Source organism: Leptopilina heterotoma, unplaced genomic scaffold (genome assembly GCF_015476425.1).
Source record: "Leptopilina heterotoma isolate Lh14 unplaced genomic scaffold, ASM1547642v1 Lhet_120, whole genome shotgun sequence".
NCBI lineage: Eukaryota > Metazoa > Arthropoda > Insecta > Hymenoptera > Figitidae > Leptopilina > Leptopilina heterotoma.
Genome location: NW_025110838.1, coordinates 777,100 through 800,840, shown reverse-complemented (window position 1 = coordinate 800,840; position 23,741 = coordinate 777,100). Strand labels below are relative to the sequence as shown.

Sequence of the window (23,741 nt, the reverse complement as noted above, 5' to 3'; positions counted from 1 at the left end):
ATTCCAATCCTTCATCTCCTTGTCTGTCTCTAACACTCCTTTTCCACTACTAAAAAAATGTTTCTCATGATTCGTCTAACTATTTATTATAAACACTCATTTATTACTAATTTTCCTAATTTTTAAGTTAACTTCACCTAAAATTATAAATTTGAGAATTAAAATTTCTAAACTTCTTTCCATTTAGAATCAATAATGCAAACAAAAAAAATGTAAAAATAAATTTCAGGTGTCACGACAATGCTCAATTTCTTCACGACGTCGAATGGCTTCCGGTCGACACTTCCTGTCGTCTCGAATTTAACCGCCATGAATGTGTGGGACGGCGTTTGTATGTGTTTCATCTATGCGAGTCTTTTAGAGTTTGTTTGCGTCAATTACGTAGGTCGCAAAAGGCCGTTGCACAACGTCGTCTACCGCCCAGGCGAAAATCCCGTGACCCAGGTATTTTGCTATTTACAATCTCTCTCTCTTTCTCTCTCTTTCCCTCCCCTATATTTATAATTCATTCATTGAATTCATTAAATTCACCAATAATATCATCGAAAGAAAAAAAAATATTAAAATCTCTTTATTTTTTACTAAAATAAAAAAGTGAATTTTTTAATTAATTATTTTTTTGGTTAAAAAAATAAAATTAGACAATTTACAAAATTTCCATTTTTCAAATTTTCTAAATTGCTTCTTTGTTATAAAAACATAAATAATATGTCATTTTACATTTTTTACTGTAACTCCAAGTTGTCCCGAATTTTTTTTCACATTTTTCTTACAATTAGAAATATTTATTTTCCTCTTAAATATAAAATTTAATAATCGAATTATTTTGCAACTAATTTTTAAAATAACAAAAGTTGATATTTTAATTTTCAATATATTTGTCTCTTGTCATAAAAATTAAAATGCAAAACTTATTTCTGTTCGAGAAAGACGAAAGAGAATTTCATAAATTATAAGAAACAAGTAAATATAGAAACAAATAACTACCAAATAATTTTTCAGTAAACAAATATCACCAAGAAAATATTTTTTCATTAATTATGTTTTCCGTTAATAAATATCACAAAAAAATATTCTTTCTTTTATTTTTATTTTCCGTAAATAGATACCCCGAAAAAATATTTTTTCTTTTATTTTTATTTTTTGAAAAAAAATATTCCAAAAAAGTATTTTTTTTTCTATTACAATCTTAATTATATAATTTACAATCTTCGCAGAAGAAAATCAAGAATTAAAAAAAATTTCATTGTTATTATTTTTTTTCGCAGTATTTATATCATTTAGAGAATGAAAAAGAAATTTTTTTCTTATCCATTTTCCCCTCATACATTAAATTTATCGTTTTAGCATTAAAAAGAAGAGATAAAAAAATAGATAAAATTTTTAAAAGCGAAACCTCATCCAGTCACATCACTAAATTAAAAGACACTAAACCTTTCATTGTACAAGTGTACTCGATAAAAATATTTAAAACGTTTTCATATCTGTGTTAGCCAAACAATATTTTTTTCATTTTTAATTTACGATTGTTCAATTATTTTATAAAAATTGCAAGACATTATCGAAAAACATATTTTTAAGGAATTTTCAATTAAGAATTATTAAATATTGTCAAGAAAATAATTCTTAATGTAAAAATAGTTAGCAAATTCTTATTAATTATTAAATGCTGTTAATAATTTATTAATAATTTAAAAATATTATTAATAAATCCTTATCAACTATTAAATATTCATGATTACTAACTGAATAACTGATTAGTATTACTTTAAAATAATTTAAAATGTTTGAATTTATTATTATTGATAAAATTTCTGTTATAAATTAAAAATAATATTTTATTGTATGATTTAAAAATACTGTTAGTAATTATTTATTTATTTACTTAACTAATATACGGAAAATAATAATAATATTAAAAAAATACAATAATTAATAATAATTATAATAAAACAAATGGAAACAAAAATATGAAATATAAACAAATTAATAATTTTATTGAGTACGCATTTTGCACAAATTGTGATTTTTGGCGTGAAAATAACACAAAAAATAAAACATGTATGGTTTATTGTTAAATATTATTATTATACTGTTAAAACTAATTACTGTTGCTAATTGATTATAACTATTCTAAAGAAAGCACTTTTCAGTTCTCTACCCTTTCTCTTTTGTCTTTCTTCACCTCTTTTTTTGTTTCCTTTTCGAAATTTTGATTTTTTTTAAATAAATATTTTTTTATAATCATAAGAAAAAATTACGAATTTTTTCACACTTCTCTAGTAGATTCGGCATGTAATTTACTTAGATTCACTTTTCTCTTTGTAGATATATATACATATTAACTAGAATAGGGTTTTTCTAGGAAAAAATATCAAAAGTTAAAATTTTTTTTTTTTATCTCACGTCTTTAAATAACGTATTTTTTTTATTTATTTTTTTTGTAAACATTTTTTTTTTTTTTGTAAATTTCATCATTTTTTGGTTTTTTTTTCTCTTTCTCTATTTTCTATTTCTCTATCTCTCTATATCTCTCTTTCTCTCTATCTCTTAAAAAATCTCTCTTCTCTTCTTGAGAAAATTTTTGCAAATCTCTCCCATCCGCAATTTTTTTCTTCGTTTAGTTGTCAAAAAATAAAAAAATTCTAATTAAAAAAATTCTTTTAAAAAACGACTCTAAAAGAAATTTCCTAATTGTAACTAAAATATTTTCGTTCGTTACTTTGTGACTTCTCATTAAAAAGTTTGCATGAATGCATTATTATTAATCCTCTCAAAAAGCATTGTTATTAAGTTCGAGGAAATAACGAAAAGAGTATTTAAATAAGATAAATAAAATAAGAAATAGAAAATAAAAACTAAATAAGATATAAATAAGAAATAAATAAAAAATAAATTAGAAATAAATTAAAAATAAATTAGAAATAAATTAGAAATAAATAAGAAAAAATTAAAAAATAAATTAAAAACAAAAAGTAAGAAAAAAAAACAATGAATTTTTGAGAAAAAAATAGAATTAAGCATTTGTTTATAGTGCGAGAGTGTGTTTTTTTATAAAAAAATAATATTTTCTAACTATTATTAAAAAAATACAATAAACGATATTTTAATTATTCCCGTCAATAATGTTTCACATAAAAAAAGAGTAGATAATCAAAATCACTGCTATATCATATTATATCAATAAATAGTGTTTTTTGTAGAAAATTTTTTCTACCGTCATTCCTGTCCTTTTTTCATTTTCTGTGTGTTTTTTGAAATTTGAACATGCACATTTTTTGTGGCAAAAGTAATTATATATATACATACTTTTTTATATTTATACAAAATATAAAAAAAAATATTTAGAATTCCTGTGAGCACATTTTTTTGCTTTTACATTATAATATAGTTGTTTTTTAATAAATATACATATGTGACATAATGAGCACTTTTTCGCACGTTTGTAACGAATCACATTGATGTTGTCACAAGTGTTATTTTTTTATAATAAACAATTTTAGAAACAAACAAAAAAAAAGGAAATAATTAAAATTACAAAGAATATTTTTTATAGATTAATTTTCCTTTTAAACTTTGCTCACTAATAAGTAATAACTATTCAATTTTAACTATTTACACTATTTAAAGTTTCAAAATTTGTAACTTCGATTTAGAATTAAAAATTAAGTTTTGATTTGTCGGAAAAAATTATAATAATATAGTAAAAATATAAATTATTGTTTCAATTTGAAAGATTTTAATCAATAATTTTTTTTTCAACAAAAATGTGCATCAAGTTAAAATAAAAAAATTGATTTAAACCATACATACAATATATATATATAGCACCCGAAGGTGGAAAAGGGAGGGGAAAATAATTGGAAAGTTTTCGCCTTTAGTGAAAACTTTGCTCCAATTTTTTCAGATTCATTCGGCGTATTTGTTTTTCACTGATTTACGTTCAGCTTCTAATCAAAACATTTTTCCTCGTAATTTAAAAATTTTCTTTTCCCTGTTAATTTTTCATTAAATTTTTTTTTCTTTTTGAAATCATACTTATTATCTCAAAATTTTCAATAATAATATTTTCTTTTATGAAACATGATTTATTTTCAATAATACAAAAAAAGATATTAATTATTTTTCTAATATCAATAAAGAAAAAAATCTCTTGAGAGTTATGCTGAAATATTCCACGTTTTGTTCTTTTGGAAAAAAAATTGACTGAATTTTATCAAACGTAAAATGTTTAGAAATTATTCAATTTTTGTGAATTGTTTAAAAAATTAATGAAAATTCTGTTTTGATATAAAAATAAGGAATAAAGTTTTGATTTTTTTTCCTCGTTTCAAATTTAGGAATTAACTCATTGTTTTTCCTTTTATTATTTACTTTCTACTATTTATTATTTATTTCTTTATTAATATTTTTTGTTATTTATTTACTTTACTTATTTGTATTTTTTATTATTGAATTATTTATTATTATTTTTTATTCACAAAATAATTGCAAAGAAAACGGTTTTAACAAAAAGAAAACATTTTTTATTATTCATTTATTTTATTTACTACATTTTACAATTTTATAAATGAAAATCGATTGAATTTATCTTTTAATCATTGAGTGTAATTTTTTTTTTTTATAAGGTTTTGTGCGTAAATTTTAATAAAACGAGAAAATTTAAAATGACAACTGACCGTAAAATCGAAAACACATTTTGCTAAATCATTTTTTCGTGGGATATTTCATTGCAGTTACTCTCAGGGGTCCTCTAAAGCATTAACCTTTAGCTCCGAGCGCTCCTAGTATATAAATAGTTGATCCTCGCAACAAAATCGTCGAATAAAATCGAAAAAATATAATTGCAAAAAGAAAAAAAAAGCAAAAAAAAAAAGAAAATTAATAATAATAGAGGAGGAATAACAGTAATTACGAATCGGTTAGTAAGTTTGGTTGGTGGAATGTTGGTGAGTAAGTCTCTTTGTTTGGTGTCTGTGATGTTGCAGCGGCTTCCAGCGGTGCTCAGCAGGATAGGGATTATATTGGCCAGCCCTTTGGTAAGATCCCTCTTCGCCTTCGGGTACTGTTAAAACTTCTCACGTTTCAGTCAAGTGATAAAATGCAAATTTTTTTCCCACATAAAAAAATAAATTACTTTTCTTTCTTTAAATTTTGAAAATAATTTTTTTAAATAAAAAAAAAATTCAAACACAATTCAATTACCTTTTGGTTTTTTGCAGACTTGAATTTAACATTTGAATTCAATTTGAAATCAAAGTACTAAATTTCAATTAAAAATTATATTGAAAATTTGTATTGAAAATAATAATGAAAATATACTAGAAAATAAAATAGAAATTAAAATTTCAAATTGTATTGAAAATTATATTGAAAATTATATTGAAAATTATATTCAAATAAAATTTTTTTAAAATTGAATATAACATTGGGAATTTTGTTAAAAATATAAAATTAAAAATTGTATTAAAAATTCTATGGAAAATATGAAATTGAAAATTTTATTGGAAATGAAATTAAAAATAAAATTGAAAACAAAATTGAATATTAAATAGAGAATTTTAAATATAATTTAAAGTAACATTTTAAATTACAAAAAAAAAAATTATATTTGTAATTGTTTTGAAAATCACACTAAAAATTATATTTGAAATTATTTTGAAAATAATATGGAAATTCATTTTAAAATTAAAATTATATTGAAAATCAAATTGAAAATGAAATTGAAAATAAGATTCAAAATGAAATCGAAAGTCAATAAAATATTAAATAGAAAATTAAATTGAAAACCAAATTGAAAATTAAATTGAAAATAAAAGTGAAAGTTAAATAAATTTTAAAGTACAAATCAAACTGAAAATCAAAATTGAAAGTCAAATTGAAAATCAAAATTGAAAATCAAAATTGAAAATTAAATTGAAAATAAAATTGAAAGTTAATCAAATATTAAATTGAAAATCAAACTAAAAATCAAAATTGAACGTCAAATTGAAAATCAAAATTAAAAATTGTAATTGAATTGAAAAATTGAAAAAAACCAGTAATAAAAAAATTGACTGGAATTTTAGAGGTTTAAACAGCGCCCACACATGCTCGTTGAAACTCCCAAAAAAAGGGGCCATAAGACCCCGAAAAATTTATATATATTTTTTTTACTTTTATTCTCGTGCACCGAGCATGCCCGCGACGTAAAAACACTTTGGCGTATATAGTAGTTTGCCTTTTTAAATCCTCTGAATAAGAAGAGAGCATTTTATTATTCAATAATTTAATGCAATACTAAAAAAAATTCCCATGTTATTTATACCTACTGATTTTTTTTAAAAACTTTTTATATACATTTTTTTCCAAAATATTTCAGGGCGCTTAATTTTTAAATAAACTCTTAAAAATAATTTCTAATAAAATTTGTTATATCAATAACTGAGAAAAAATAAGTAAATTTTTGTGAAATTAAATATTGAGAAGTAAATTTTTTTAAAAATTGAAAAAAGAAGTAAATTTTTATTAAATTGAAAACATGGAATGAAAAAGTTTTAAAAATTGAAAAAAGAAGTAAATTTTTATTAAATTGAAAAGATGGAATGAAAAAGTTTTAAAAATGAAAAGAATTAAATGAATTAAATATTAAAAAGTAGATAAAATTAAAAATGTAAGCAAAATTTCCTGAATAAAACTGAAGAAATAGAAATTTTTTATAAAAATGAAAAAAGAAATAAATTTTTATAAAATTAAAAAAAGACCTTTTCTATCAAATTAAAAGAATTAAATTTTTTTTATAAAATAAAAATTGTGACTTCCTAACAAAATAGAAAAATTGAAAAAATAAAATTAAAAATTGCTTTCTTCTTATTCATCAGGTCCCTTGCAATTATTTTTTAAAAATTCGCGCTTTAAAGTTGTTTATCTTAGAATTTTCTCCTCAGAAAATGAACAGCAAAAACAATTGGGAATTGAATATTGCAATAATGAAAAATAATTTTCATTCTTTCAATTTTCATTTATGGCCTCCTTGATTTCTGTATAAATTTTCAAAATATGGGCCACCAATATAATACCATCCTTTGCTACAATTATATGTATTGCAGAATTTTTAATTTTTTTTCGTACTTTTTAATGCTTAGCACGCACTCACATTTCTTGTCAATTTATTGCCAAGAGGAAGATTTTTTCCCTTTTTTATAAATTTATAAATTATAACTTTTTATTTATTGATTTATCTGTTTATTTATTTATTTATTTACTTATAATTTCCTTTAATTATTTTTTTTTATTTAGTTATTTATTTATCTATACGTTTATTTATTAATTTTTCTATTTTTATTTACTGATTTGTTTATTTATCTATTTTTTTTTTATTTACTTACTTATTTGTCAATTCAATTATTTGTTGATTTATTTACCAGCAAATCTTTCTTTACAGAAAAATAAGCAAAAATTAATTTTCAATTATTACAAAGAAATTTATAGAAAAAAAAATGAAATATTGTTATTCACCTAAATAGATAAATAAATAGAGTAAATTTATTAGAAAATAATTCCTCTATTCTAAAGCAAAAAAAAATTATTTTTTTTACATCTATTGCGTAAATTGTAATGTTAATTATAAACAGAAAATGTAATGCATTATTTTATGCTGGCAATATATGAACGGTTTAATCTTAATAAAAATTTTGTTACTTCATGCTTTTAAGTGTCGATAAAATTATATAAGTGTCCGCAGAGAGAAGACTAGTTTTTATAAAAAGAAAAGAATACATAAAATCTTTTTTTTTCTCTGAAACAGAAATTTAAAAATAATTTTAGTTTATTGATTGGCAATTTTTTCTCGCACATTATTTCACGTTGTAAATTTGATAGCTTGCATTTTTATGTGCCTATCAATTTGGCTTAATGATCATTCAAATGGAGAAATTTATTTTTATAATATCGTTCAATTACGAATATATGCAATTTTTTTTCCGCTGAGAGTTTGTGCATGATATTTTCTTGTAATTTATTACACATAATACATATACATACAATATAAGTTATAAATAAACAAATTTCATTTAAATAAAAATTTTTAATTCATAAAAAGTGGATTCAATTTAAAAATTAAAAAATTTTTTTAAGTCTTTTTATTGCACTTTCAAACAATTTGATACTTTGGACCAATTTATTATTATATTTTTTTTTATTATTATTATTTTTTCCTTTTAGTATTTTATTTGTTTATTATTTATTTTTTGACAATTTATTTTATTTTTTTTTCTTTTAGTATTTTTTTGTTTTGTAATTTCCAAATTCTTGAAATGCTTCATTGAATCTGAAAGTTTAAAAATTATATTTATTATTTTTCTTTCATTTAGTATTCTTTTTTTGTTTAATAATTTTCAAATTCCTTAAAAAATTCCATTCTTTCTAAAAGTTTAAAAAATAGTTTAAAATTTCAAGTCCAAAGGATTAGAAATATTCGGAATTTAAAATTTTTAAGTTTTGAAATTTTACACATTTTTTTTTTGTCGAAACATTGTTGCTAATATATTGTCTGTGGCTTTCATGTAATGCTTTTTATGCTTGTGCACAACCTTCACAATCCTCATTCTTAAAAACTAAAAAATCATATTAAAATACAATAATTAAAGAAAAAACCTAATAAAACAATTTTACAAAATTGTATTCTTTGTTAGTTGCCAAAAAAAACTAGATGGACTCGAAGAGGTGCTTTTTTCTGACTAGAAATTTTTATTTCTTTCTAGAATCTTTTTAATTTTAAGAGAGTTTTGAATTAATTTTTTTTTTAAATCTAATTATATAAAAATAAATAGTTTTATTTATTATATTATTTAATTTTATGTCTAACAACAACTAACATAAATTAAAATTTTTTTTAATTTTCAATTATAAATCAAAGACTAATATTCCAGATGCTCTTTTCATTTAATTAGAAAAAGTTCGGTGCGCAGAAAAGACAATGACAGAGAAATCGAAATAATTTTCCCGGCGAGTTTTTCCAAAAAGAAAAAAATAAAACTTTTTTCGATATTCACGAGATTGCACGTTCCAAAATGGAAATAAATAGCTCACGCGCATAAATCAACGCCAAACCGAAAGTGCTCTTAATCATGCCTTGACTGTGATACCGACAATCGCTTTGCAACTGACCCCGATTGAAGCTTTATTGTAGCATTATAATAAGCTTGACGATCCCCATTCTAAACATTATATTTTATTTTTCCTTTTTTTAAAATCAAAAATTCGTTTCAATAATTATAATTATTGCATATAAGAAAATCCATTTCGTTAATGTCATTTTCATGCTCTTTGCCTAATCGTTTTTCGATTTCACATATATATTTATTAAGTTCTTCGTATATATATATTTCAGATTACAAATTAAGTTTCCGTAGAAGTCGGATAATGTATATATTTTTTTTTGTTGAGAAGAATTTAATTTATGCTCTGGAGAAAATATTCTTTCTTAAACAGTAGGAAAAAAGTGTAATTATTTGGTGGAAAAATTAATTTTTTAGTAATAAAGTAATTTTTTAATGAAAAAATTAGTTATTTAATAATAAAAGACATTTTTTAATGTAAAATTAGTTATTTTATAACAAAATCAATTTCTTATTTGTAAACTAATTTACGAACAAATAATAATCTTCAGAAATAGACTGACAAAATAATTCTACTTTTCTAAATTTACTTAACTAAGTAAATGAATTGAAAATAATTTTTTATTAATTACAATAACAAATTAGCAATTATTATAAATAATTTTCAACAATAATAAAAATATTATAACAATCCCCCACTCCGAATGAGTCCCACTTGCTGACTTAACTTACTCCTCAAACTAATGCCCTTCAGAGGTGTAAACTCGCTGACTAAAAATATTATTATTGCGAAATTTTTAAAGAAACTAAATTTTTTTCTCAGAAAAAACTGTTTCAGTTTGAAAGGCATTTTCTTCAGAGTGAGTATCAATGTCAGGTGACACAGGAAAAGTAAAAACTATTTTCAAAATGAAATTTTTATTCTTTTCTAAAATTAAAAAAATAATAATGATAATAATAAATAATAATGATAAAAAAAATTTATTTAATTAGTTTCAATCAGAAAATTAAGACTGACAATAATTTTAGTTAATAAAATTTAAATACTAATATTTTTATTGCAATTAATTAATTTTAATCGAGAAATTAAAACTGACAATTTCAATAAATATGATTTATTTATTAAAATGTATACATTTTCTTTTTTCTTTATTGAAATTAATTAACGAATTAACTAATGAACTATTTTTTGTAGAAAAATTAAGACTGATATTTCAATAAATAAAATTTATTTACTAAAATTTATTTATTTTTTCTTGAAAATCATTTCCATTGAAAGTATTTCTTCATAATAAAAAAATAGAAAAAAAAATTGAAACTTAAAATGAAATTGCGAATAAATTGAACATCTAAATAAGATGCATTAAGTTGAAAATATTTTTCCTATGTAACTGACATGTGACGCTCTTGATATGTAGATATTTTTTCCTATACATATAAACGGCATGAAAATCGAGATACAGAAAGGCACGAAATCGTTTATTGACAATTTTATTATTCGAATTGAGCGAACTACTTTTCTTATACATATATATAAATATTGTAAATTCCGAATGCAAAATAAGAAACAATTTTTAATTTCTATTTTTAGAATACGATTAAAATTACAATTTTTTATATTTTGCAAAAACGCAAATTCTTTCTTCGTTAAATGAAGAAATATTTTTTTAATTGTTTTTTCTCTTTTTTTTTATTGATATTTAAAAAGGAGAAATTTATGTTTATCAAAAATAGTTTTTTGATCATAACAACCTCGAGGGTATATTTTCAGTTTCATATGATGAAAGTTCACAAATATTAAACTGAATAGCGGGGAAAAATATTTTCAATTCCCCAAACGAAGTTATCAATTTTCCGCTGAAATGCACCTTACATGACTATATAATATTCGTTGTTATAGTTTTTAACTGCTTTTGGTCGAATTTGTTTTTTTAATTTATAATGTCAATATACGTAGACTAAAAAAAATCTAATGACAATTTTTATCTCTTTTCAATTTAAAGTAAAAAATAATAAAAAAAATGGAGGATTGAATTAAAATTAAATAAACTCAGTGGGGAAAAATTTTTGTTTAATAATTAATAATTTTAAAAATTAGTTAGTGGAAAAATTCTTTTTAATCAATAGTTACTTTATATATTTTCAAGAAAGATAAATTCTCAAGTTGTGAAAATAATTTAGCAAAAATACTAAATACTAGTTGTAAAAATACTAAATAGTGAAAAAAAAATATTTTTCTACTAATTCTTATGAAAAAAAAGTAGAAAGTTTGAAATAACTGGCTAATTTTAGAAATATTCGTATTTTTTTTTTTTTTTTTTGCAAAAATGGAAAATTTATTCGCATAAAGTATAATTTAAATTGTACAATTAATGCACACAACGTAGTACTTAATTTAAACTGAGATTAACTCGATCACAACGTACTTCCCTCGGGGTGGGTAACAAAGTGACCTCAGGGAATACGGCAAAACCACAAATTGTACCCGATTGTTATCAGTTATCTCAATCTATTTTGATGTAAGTTGAGATACCTTCGAATCAACCACAAATTGGGAGTCTGCATTAATTCTAATATTTGCTATTATTAATATGCGCAATCATTAACGGAAATTGAAACAACCAATTCTTTAGTATTTTGACAAAAAAAAAAGAAATTTATTACATTTTGGATCAAATTCAATATATTTTGAATACAAAAACAATAATTATTTTCTTATTCAAATAAAAGTCATTTTTTTGCAAATTTTTTAATTTTTTACAATTTTGTATTACTCTTTCTAATTTTGTTTCTTATTCCTAATTTTTAATAACTAATTTTAAAAAATATTAACATAATTTATTTTGCAATATTTAATTTAATAATTCACATTAAAATTTGTTGATTTTACAATTGAAATTATTTTTGTTGAAATTTTTTTTCGTCCATTTTTTGGTGGAAGGAACAATATTCAAAATATGAGAAAAAAAAAAAGAAATTGAGAAAAAAAGTGGTTCGCTCAAAGAATAAATATTTTTAAATTATAAAATTTCTGCTACGGAGACCCTGTCGCAGGGTAAAAAGAAGCGAGAGGGCGGCACAACCACCGGAGCTGGCAGTGGGGCGAATGAGATTGTCGCCTGTACCAACTGCGGACCAAATCCTTGTACGCACACGGCTACGAACGGATGTGCCGCTGAGGTGAGTTTAAATTTTCTTTTCTTTAAAAAAAATTATTTTCAAAAAAAAAAAATTTTACAAAACAAATAAATTTTTGATAAACATTACAATTTCCAATTTGGCCAGAGCCAAATTTTTTACTGAATTAAAAAAAAAATGAAATTTTATTCTATTGTATGCTGAATTAAAAATTGAATATTTACCCCTTATTGAAAATTCAATTTAAGTGAATTATTAATTGAAAATTTCCTCCTTTTTACTCTTTATAAAAAAAAAATTGAATTGAATGCTGAATAATTGAAGTAAAGAATAAAAATTTACCCTATTTCACTATTTAGAATTTAGAAGAAATTGAATTAATTTCTGAATTAAAAATGGAAATTTATTCATCCAGAATTGACAAATAATTGAATTATTGAATTGAAAATTTATCCCATTTTAATATTTTTTTTTAAATTGAAAAAAATTGATTAAAAATTTATCCCATTTTACTTCTTATCAAATTAAGAAAATTGAATTCAATTCTAAATTGGTAATTAACTAAATTTTTCGGGTATGAAAAAAATTAATTGAATGCCTAATTGAAACTTATCCCATTTTACTTTTTATCAACTTAAAAAAAAAAATTGAATTGATTGAAATTGAAAATTTGACATTTACCCGAAATTAAAAAAAAATTAAATTGATTGCTGAATTGAAAATGGAAATTTTAAAACATGAAAAAAATTGAATACCAAATTAAAAATCGAATTTTTAAACACGATTATCAAAATAAAAATTTCTCGATGAATAATTAATTTATATACAACTCTCCTAAAATTTTTAAAACTTTCATGACAGAATTTTATATTTTTTTTAAATATTAAAAAACCACGCAGAAATAAAAATTATAAAGTTTCAAGAGCGTCGTCGACGTAAAAGAAAAATGTGAATTAGAGAGGAATGAATGCAGATAAAAAATGAATATAATCTTTTTCGCGCTCCAATGAAATGGGATACGCTTTTTCATTCCGTTGACAGCATCAATATTCTTTAATCAACATAGAAAGTCCGTGGCAACTAATGAAATATATATGTAATAAATAATAAATAATAAATTTCATTCAAAGCGAAATATTATAATGAATTTTGTTTTATATTTTTTTTTACCAATTTCTATATTTTCCAAGTGAGAAAAAAATATATATTTATGACGATTGATGTAAAATTTTTATCATATTGGGAATGAGGAATGTTAGTATGGAAAATTGATGGTTAGTTATAAACGGAAATTGAAACGATGAAATTCAACGAGCCTCTGATTGAGTTATATTTTGATTTAATTCGAGTCGTTTCAGAGAGAAGAGTTTTTTTGACATTTAAAAAAAAACTTTCAAAGGAAAAATTAATTTTTCTTGCTTTACCTTTCTAATTTTTCTAATTTTTCAAAATAATTTTTTTTCTGCTTTTTAATTTGAATTTTGCGTTAATTTTGATTTTCAGAAAACTTCCTCAATCACTAGGTGTCAAGAAAACTCTTTGCTAACAAACGAGATTGAATATACAAAAGTATTAGAACAAATGACTTTTGAATATTTTTTCTTTTCTTATTTTTTTTATTATATTTTTAGATTTATTATTAATTTATTATTATTATTATTATTTTAGTTTTAAGTTTTATTAATAATTTATTAATAAAATATATTTTCAGTTTCATTATTAATCCATTATTATAGTTTTAATTCTATGAATTCATTATTATAATTTTACTTTTATTATTAATATTTTCATCAATAGTTTTTATTATGTAAATTAAATTTGTATTAATAAATAATTAAATTCTCGAAAAATATTATTTTTTCTTCACAATTAATATTTTTTTCTCCCTTTTTTCTTTCATAAAGAAAGTTATATTCCAATTTCTTTTGTCGCAGTATTCTAAAAAAAAATACTATCAAATTGGGAATTCTTTTCTCAGCTTTGAAAATTGGAATTGTGAGTAGGTAGTTTTTTTTCGTCGCCAACGATTTCTCAAATGTCACGTTTCTATTTTTGCAGGTAAGGAAAAAAGAACCACCTCATCCAATCAGAGTGGCCAAGACGATAGACGTAATTGCGAGGATTACATTTCCGGCGGCTTACTTCGTGTTCATCACGTTTTTCTTCATACACTACAAAGGTGTTACGTAGGTCAACCGAGTTCTTCGAGGTTACTTAAAAATAAAATTTAAAAAAATGAACACTCTAATTATCTAAAAAAAAAGAACATTTAAAAAATGAAGCTTATAATTACAATTCCACACAATTATACCGAGTTTCTTTGTTATTATAATGGCGGGTGATAAAAAGAAGAGGATATTTTTTTCAAAATAAAAAAAAACAAGAAAAACGATTAATAAATAAGAAAATTTGCCTCCTAGATACGTCAAAGAAGAATAAATCGAGATTAACCGCAAAAAAAAAAAAAAATAAGCGAAACGACATTTATTGGGTAACCTCGATGCGAAGTAATAATTAAAAATTAAGATAGATGTATTTTTCAATGAAAAAAAAAAATTAATATATAAACAAGGTGTTTTCGCACGATACGCGTTGGCTAAAATATCAGCTTTCATAAGAATTGCGAACCCAAAATGTAATTAATTTTATAATATTTAATAACAGGAGAAAAATTTCCTGAGAACTTTGTATAGTTTTTATTTTGAATTCAAATCTTTTACTTCTAATAATAAACAAAAGGCTTCATTTTTTCGTTGAATAATTTTTTTATTTACGAAATAATTTTTTTATTTACAATTTTTACAAAACCAATTTTTGTTTTTTATAAACAAAAAGAATTCTTGCAAAAATTCAATGTGCCAGTGAATCATGCGACGCCTTGTAGCCTTATATAATGAACCATCTGACTTGTAAATGACGATTATATGCTCGATTATAAAATTAATGCGTGATATTTGATCCTCACACTGCACTTCTTCCTAAAGCTCAAAAATTTCCTGGTCGGAATTTTCATTGATTATTTTTTGTTTTTTTCTACTAATAAACTTTTTAAGGGGGAAATTTAAAATTAAACGATTGTTTGACATTTGATATTGTTGAACAATTTTTGCAATTTTATGTATTTATCCCGTATATTCACAAATTGTTATTTATTATGTCTGATATTTATAATTAATTTTGTTTATTTTAAACAAAACAATAGATTAGTAACATTTGTACAGTTTTATCTTTAATTATTAATAATTTATAATCTTGTATTCAATTTATTTTATTTACCTAATTTATTTATATTTTATTTTCTATTTGCATAATTTCTTCTTAATTTTTTAAATTAACAATTAATTTCAATTATTGATTTGAATAATTAACTTTAATAATTGATTTTTAAAGTTTATTTCGATAATTTCTTTTCGTCATTTATTTTTGTAATTTTTTTTCGTTATTTATTTTCGTAATTTCTGTTTATAATTTATTTTCGTTATTTATTATCAATATTTTTAATTTTAATTTATTTTCTTCGTATAATTTATTTTCAATTTTTATAATTAGTAATTTATTTCCATAATTATTCTTAATAATTGATTTTTGTGGTTTATTTCGATACTCTTTTTGAAAATTTATTTTCGTAATTTTTTAAACATTTTATTTTCAATATTTATATTTATAATTTATTTTCAATATTTATTTTTAAATTTAATTTTCGTGATTTATTTTCGATTGCTTTATGTTGTAAATTTATTTTTATAATTTAATTTCACACTTTATTTTTAGTATTTATTTTCTCTTTTTCATTTTTTGTTATTTATTTTTGTAAATTAATTTTTCTTTTAATAACTAAAAATCAATTTTTTAGTAAAATTAGGACGAAGTGTATTAAGTTATGGATCGGAAATATATAAGAGTAAATTAAAACTTACTTCTTAAGGAATATGAAAGTAACACACGTGGTGCTTTGGGATGCTCCAAAATTTATATTTATGAATCGATTTGCAAAAGAGGGGGGGGCTCTTCTCTTTAGCTTTAAAACACAGTACACTTATTAGAATACAATTATAAAAATGCTGCTATACCGACTATTAAATAAATAATTCCGATTATAATTCACCATTTGACGATAAAAATACAATACAAGTATTACTACTGAAATTGTACTATAAACTGTTGTTTCAAAACAATACGGGACAATTATTATTATTATCATTATTATTATATTATGCACGAAACAATTGTGTTTGACCATCACTCTAGCGTGAAACAGTATTTTCAAACTATTTCAATTTCGAAACATTTTCCTTTTGTCTATTATTTCGAGTTGAAATATTCTTTTTCTAACAATAAAACAAGAAATTCACTTTACGAACATTTCATTCAGTTTCCATTTTATTAAATATAATCAACAATTGATAAAAAATTTATTTATTCATTTATTTACAGGCCTTGGACTTACGTAACAATTGTTATTCAACCAAAATTTTAAATATCAATTTATTTAGTAAAGAAATTAATTCTGAATTAGAAATTAAAATCCGTTTGTATTAATTGTCAGATTTGTTTATAAATAATTAAAGAATTACGAATATTGACGAACATATTGAGATTCAATATGGAGTAGCTACTCTCCACCTGCGAGCGTCAAGGTCACCGTCAGATGGCAGTTTAGTTGATAAAATCAGATTTCTCGCCACCTAGTGGCGACCTTGGCGTTCTCAAGTGGAGAAATTCATTTCGTTCTTCAAAAACTTTTTTAATGCAATAAATATAATTGTAAAAATAATTATTTGTAAATAAATAATTTAAGACTATTACGAAAATTTTTTTACGCTGTTGATATTTTTTATTTCTAAATTCAGTTCGAGGCCTGCATTCATTCATTATTAATTTATTCATTAATTTATTTATTCATAATTTATTATTTATTAATTTATTTATATATTATCACATATTTACGGGCTTTTGAAAAAACAGAAATAGACTCTTTAAAAAATATTATTTTTTTCTATAATTATTTTTCCCTTTGAATAATATTTCATGTTGAGATTTAAGATTTAAACTCTATCCTGAAAATTAGTAGTTTTTTAATTACTTAATTAAGTAAATTATATCTAGATTTCCAAATGTATTAAAAATTATATAATGTAAATTATTTCCTAAAGTAGATAATATTTGTACTTAATTAGTGAAAAATCTACTAATTTACATTAAAAGAGTGCCACTTTCTAAAAACACAGGGATTGAAAATGTTTGTATAAAGTTAAAAAAAATATGAATTAATAATGAAAATTGTTTGCAAAAAAAAAACTTACAAGACCAAAAAGTAAAATTTTTATGTGTGAGCGAGAACAAGAAATAAAATTAATAATACTCAATATGTTTGTAGATAGAAAAAGAAACACTAGAATTATTATCATTCGAATGTAACGTAAAATTATGTACACAAAATCGATCGGATTTTAATTATTTCATAATAATTAGGTATTGAACATTTTTCTTTTGTAAAGAATAATTTTTTTTGTAATGATACGTTTCAAATAACCATAAATTGACTGAATAATTTTTTTCACTTGTACATAACAGTATTTGTTTTATTTTGAGTAAAAAAAAATTGTTCCTTATTTCTGCAAGTCTAATTTTGAAAAACTAATTTGTACACGAATTTTTTATAATTTTTCTTTTTTAGTCAATTTAATTCCAATTTTATGTTTCTAAAAATTTTCGATTTTTTTTCGAATAGGAAAAATTTTATTCATTATTATTTTAAATAGCAAAAAAAAAAAAAAATATTCCGGCAGTGACATTTCTTTTGTTTCAAAAAAAAAAAAAATTTTTTAAAGGAAAGAAAAAAAATTACGCACCTAATTTCTATATCGACTGCCAAAGAATCTATTTATGCTAAATAAGATTTTAAATTGTTGCCTACTATTTTTTTTTTTTCATTATATGAACTAATAGATTTATCAAAAGTTAAATCGTAAAATATTATATTTTATCATATTCTGTATTTTCTCTCAAAGTTTATCACTTGTTAAAACATGAATTCAAATTTATTTTAATGTTACTATTTTACCAATATAACTTAAAACAATTCTATTTTTACTTTTTACCATAAGTAAAAGAAAATTATGATTGCATGATGCTTTGTAAATATTCCCGCGAAACAAAAAAAAAATACTTTCTTTAAAATCCAAATAATAAACTTTTTGCATTGCAGAAATATTTTTATCCTTTTTCTACGTATTTATAAAATTAAGATTGCTAAAATAAAGAAATGACAATTTTATTATAGGGAAAATAAAATGTAAAAGTGACTCCATATTATCGTATATTTTCCCTTTAAAAAATATTATTCATTTCTCAATTTTTGAAAACGGAATTTTTTCCTTGAGTGAGAATATTTTTTTTTTAAATTTAGAATATCCTTTTATTCTAATTTCTAAATAATAATCACTTTTGCTCTATAATTTCAAGCACTGCCGTTGAAAAAAAAAATCAAATATAAAATTAAAATTAGAAAAACCGTGAAACTAAAAAAAAAAAAATTTTCTCCTGAAAGAAAGCTTTTAAAAAAATACTCTAAAAGGTGATTTTTATTCTATATTGTTCCATTATTTTTTTTTGTCACATGCGTACATATTGTAAAGAAAAAAAACTTCATTAATGTATTTCGTGAAACGAGATATAAAAATCTCATCGAGAATATTTCTAATTGTATAAAAACTAGATGCGTTTAAAATAATTAGTAAAAGAAAAAATAAAATACGCGCGTTTCAGATCTCAGATGATCAAATATTATTAAAAAAATTTGTAGTTGTATAAATAAACTTCTTTTATCTCGTTCCTCGATTTTTGCCTTGAGAACAAAAAAAAAAAAATTAGTGTAAAATATGCGCTCTCTCTCTATCTCTTTGTAATTTTTAATTTCTAGTTCAAAAAAATGTTATACATTTAAATTATTATCGTATAAATAAATTATAAATAGAATGTCATAATCGAGACAACGAATTTAGAAAAAAAATATCAGTTTAAAAAATTCTTTTCTCAAATTCCTCTCAACAATTTGAGAATCGTTATTTAGTTCCATTTTTGGAAAAAAAACAATACATCTTTTATTGATCTTACGCGTCTCTCTTCACAATATGGAGACGAATTTGAACTATTGTGATTTACCAATAAGATTTTTTTTCCTCAAATTAAAAAAAAAGAAAAAAGAGGAAAAATGTAACCTTTATATATATCTAAAAATGTGAACTATAACGATACTCTTTTGTGATGTAAATTCATCCCATAAATCTATTATATAAGCTCGCACGTTATAAATCGAATTCAATTAACAAGAGGACTCTGAGCTTTTCTAAAAAAATTCTTTTATAAAACAAAACAATTTTTATTTCAAATTTTCAATTATTAAAATTTGAAAATTTTTTACTGAAATCATGATCTATTGATAAAATAGATAACAGATTTTTTTATTCGGAGAATCAATTTTTTATTTTCAAGTGAATTTAGCAAAAGTTTGGAGTTTTCTTGTCAATGAGGAAAAAAAGAAAAGCAAAATAAAAAAAAAAACTTGAGAACAATGAAAACATTTTATATACCTCACACTGTTGAGTGAAGTCCCTTAGATGATAAAATGTACGTTAATTAATGTTATTAATGTTTAACGCTCCACGGACCAAAAACAAAAAAAAAAGAAAGAGAAAAGAAAAATGAATGAAAATAAATAAAACGAGTTATCGCTCGAAAAAAAATTTTTTCTTGCAAAAACAGGAAAATTTGTATAAAAATATCTATTTCAAATTTGCATAATTATTAAACAAAAAATGATATATTTCGATCATTCCTCTTTGGTCCATAAATATTCTTACGAAAGCTTGCACATTTTGTAAGTATCGATGTCAATCATTATTTTTTATGAAAAAATAAGAAAATAGCATAAATTCATCTTAAGATAACAAAAAATTAATGATAACAAGAAAATTTTTGAAATATGACCAGAAATTTTAACACTAAATAATAATTATGAATCAATTTATCAAAAATCATTTTTACCTTCACTGGTAAATTTCTGTTAAGAAATCAAAAAAAAAAAAAAAAAATCCAGAAGAAAAGTTTTCAAAATACCAGACTGATTAAAAATGGGACTTCAAAATAATTATTTTTTCCAACAGCAAAAAATTTTATTCTCGAAAAAAATAAAAGTGAAAATTATTTATTTACTTTGTAATTTGTAATTAAAATTAAACATTAATTATTATTCAAATTATAAATAATTAATTAATTCTGCGACATTAATTAATTTTGATATTGAAAAAAAGAAAAAGTTTTTATAATTTACTTTGACTTCTTCGAATAAAAATTAATTTTCTAATATTCAATATTTTTTACATAAATAAAAACAAAAATTTACCAAAAATTTTATTTTATTTACAAGTAGTAAATTTACTTTTCAAAATGTAAATAAAGAATACCAATGTAAAATATAAAATTAAGAAAGATTATGGTTGATATCGATGACATATATGAGACGAAGGGAAAAAAAATAAAAATAACTGATAGTATTGTAATACACATTACTACGCATATGAAGATCACGGTAACATTAAATATGAAATTTATACACAAACACATTTCACACGCCATAATTATAAATAAATAAATATATACATACGCAATTAAAAAAAAATTATATATGTCAAAATAAAATCTTAATATTTGTAATTAAAAAAATATTAAAATATACCAAAGAAACAAAAACTGAAAATTAGAAAAGAAAGCATTTTCTGTTCCAAGATGATAATGACTAAAATAATATAATACGCGCTAATATTTTTTCAATGCACTTTTTCATTGCGGTAATAATTTTTTCAACTATCGACGCAGTTCGATTTATTATTGTAATAAAAAAAAAAGAAAGAAAACAAATATGTGATAATTATTGCATAAATCAGTTTGCCGTGTAGTGATCTTTAAAATAAAATATGTTGACGCCCAATGCCTTTTAGAATAAATTAATGTTCAACACACATTTTTATTTTCCATGCTTATTTTTAAAAATTATTTTCAAATTTAAAAAAATTTTTTAAAATTATTTTAAATTATTTTAAATATTTTAAATTATTTTATATAATTTTTTAAAATTATTAATAATTCCTTTTTTATTATTTATAATTATTATATAGAACTATTTTTAAGGATTATTTTTAAAGAATGCTTTTGAAGATACATTTTTTTTAAAATTATTATTAATTGTTTAATAATTAATTAATAATTTCTTCATTTCGTTAATTTTCATTATTATCGTTTGTTACTTATTTATTTTTGTTTATTCCTTAAAGGAATTGTAATAAAAGTTTAATTTTCGTTGTTTAATTAAGAGAATGTTTTTCTTATTTCTTTTTTAAATAAAAAAAATTACGATTTATTTCATTAAAAACGTAGCAACACAAAGGAAACTTGTACATGCCCATAAGAAAATATTTTTGCTGCATTATGCACCGAATGGAAAATTGACATATCCTATATGCGTATAATTTTTTTAATCCGCTGCCTTATACTTTTAATGCACGTTGCCTTCTGTAAAATTTGGTGATTCCAAGCAAATTGTGATTTCCTTATAAATATTATGTAATACAATATGTAATATATAAAATATAATATATACTATATAAAATATAATATATACTATATAATATATAATATTATATAATTATATAATTATATAAAATACAAATACAATTAACTGAACAATGTTATACCAATCAGTCACATTATTATTAAAGAAGAATTGGAATCACGAACCACATAACTATAAATATGTAAATAATTCAAAAAAAAAAATTAATGTATAGAAAAGCCTGCCTTATAAACGAAAAAAAATATATCATTATAATCATGCAGTTATTGTGCTATAAAAGTCTTATTTTTTCAAATTAAGAAACAAATCATTAAGGAAATCTAAATAAGCAGATTAAATTCTCCAAACTATTAAATTTTCTTTGCCGAAGTATTTCCAATGTAAAAATAATTATGTAATTTAAAAATGGAAAATAATTCGCAAAAAACTTAATTATAAATAACAACTAATTATTATTGATAATTAATTATTTATTATTAAATAATTAATGAACTAGTAAAAAAAATCATTACAACCCAAAAATTAATTATTAATAAGGATCAACTAATTATTATTAATAATTAATTATTTCTTAAGCATTTATAATTAATTATTAACACCAAAATACCGTAAAAATTAATTGTTAATAACAACTAATTAATATTAATAATTATTTGTTAGATAATAATAATTAATTATCAATCAATTTATTAATAAGTTCAGAAAAAGTAGTAAATAATTAAAAATTCGAGTTTAATATCCCCTCTACTTTTGAACTCGTTCCATTGGCTGCTTCTCAAGGTCACGAAACGCTGATTGGCTGTCGTAACATGACCTTGAGCGAGTAGCCAATCATAAAAGAGTAAGACCCATTTGGACCCTATTTTCTTCAAAATGGAATTTTCAAATACTTTTCCATTTAGATTTTCAATTATTTATTAATTAAAATCGATTAAAATTTCAAATTCAAGAAAATCTACGCAATTGTTAAATTAATGAAAAATTTTAGCAGAAATGGCAATTTACAGTCAGTGGCGTATTTATAGAATACCGTGATTATTATATGCTAAACTATAAGTAAAAAAATTCATGGTTTCTTTTTGTTCTATTGACAATTACTATCAATTATGTAGTTTCATTATTTTTTTTAAACTTTAAAAATAAAATGGGGACTATTGTGCACATTTACGTTTTAAATAACAAAAAATTCGATAATAAATATTAAATTAAATTTTCTTCGTCAATCTCTATTTTTATTTTATATATTTAAATAGAAATCGACAAAAAAAAAATCATTTTCAAAATAAGCATCAGTAATGAATAATATTATATGCGAACTGTGATGATTTGATGACGGTCGGAAAAAGAGCCGTTCAAACTATTTTTCGCTATTATAAAATATAAAAATGCAAATATAAATTTTTTTTTGGAGAGGGCTTTCTTATTTAAATAAAGAAAAAAAAGAATAAAAAAAATTCATACGCCATGTGTATTATACTATTATGTTTAGGTAATTACAGGTAATTCAATAATTGCACTGCACATACACTGACACAATTCATAACACAAGCATATTGTATATGTACGATAAAAGAAAAATTATTATTAAGACATACTCTCGAATCTACGAAAACGATTTTTGTCTCACACGATGCATTTCATTGCATGTATTATAATAACATACAAAACAAAGAAAAATATAAATAATACGACTACATTAAAAATTCTATAAGAAAAATAAAAAAATAATAATTTAACAGTCTTACATTTGAAAAAGAAAAATAATTAATTACGGTTATACGTATTATAGTATTATTAATTGTATCCTAATGACATTTGATTAACTGATTTATCGGCTGTGTTTGTAATGTATGTGATTAAATATTAAATTACCG

The 23,741-nt window shown here is 21.6% G+C and overlaps 1 protein-coding gene across 16 annotated transcripts in view; it reads left to right on the top strand.

Moving 5' to 3' along the window:
* Nucleotides 1-15,386, top strand: part of LOC122510693 (glutamate-gated chloride channel) — a 157,211-nt gene extending 141,825 nt beyond the window's left edge. For 8 of the 16 annotated variants that reach the window (XM_043625606.1, XM_043625597.1, XM_043625649.1 and 5 more), the window contains 4 exons: nt 230-444; nt 4,989-5,039; nt 12,162-12,278; nt 14,295-15,386. In XM_043625606.1, the coding sequence (XP_043481541.1) occupies nt 230-444; nt 4,989-5,039; nt 12,162-12,278; nt 14,295-14,426 (515 nt within the window). In that variant the 3' untranslated portion in view covers nt 14,427-15,386. Of the gene's footprint in view, nt 1-229; nt 445-4,988; nt 5,040-12,152; nt 12,279-14,294 lie in introns of all 16 variants that reach the window. The other 8 variants (XM_043625623.1, XM_043625632.1, XM_043625588.1 and 5 more) reach the window with 2 other exon arrangements.
* Nucleotides 15,387-23,741: the final 8,355 nt, after the last annotated feature.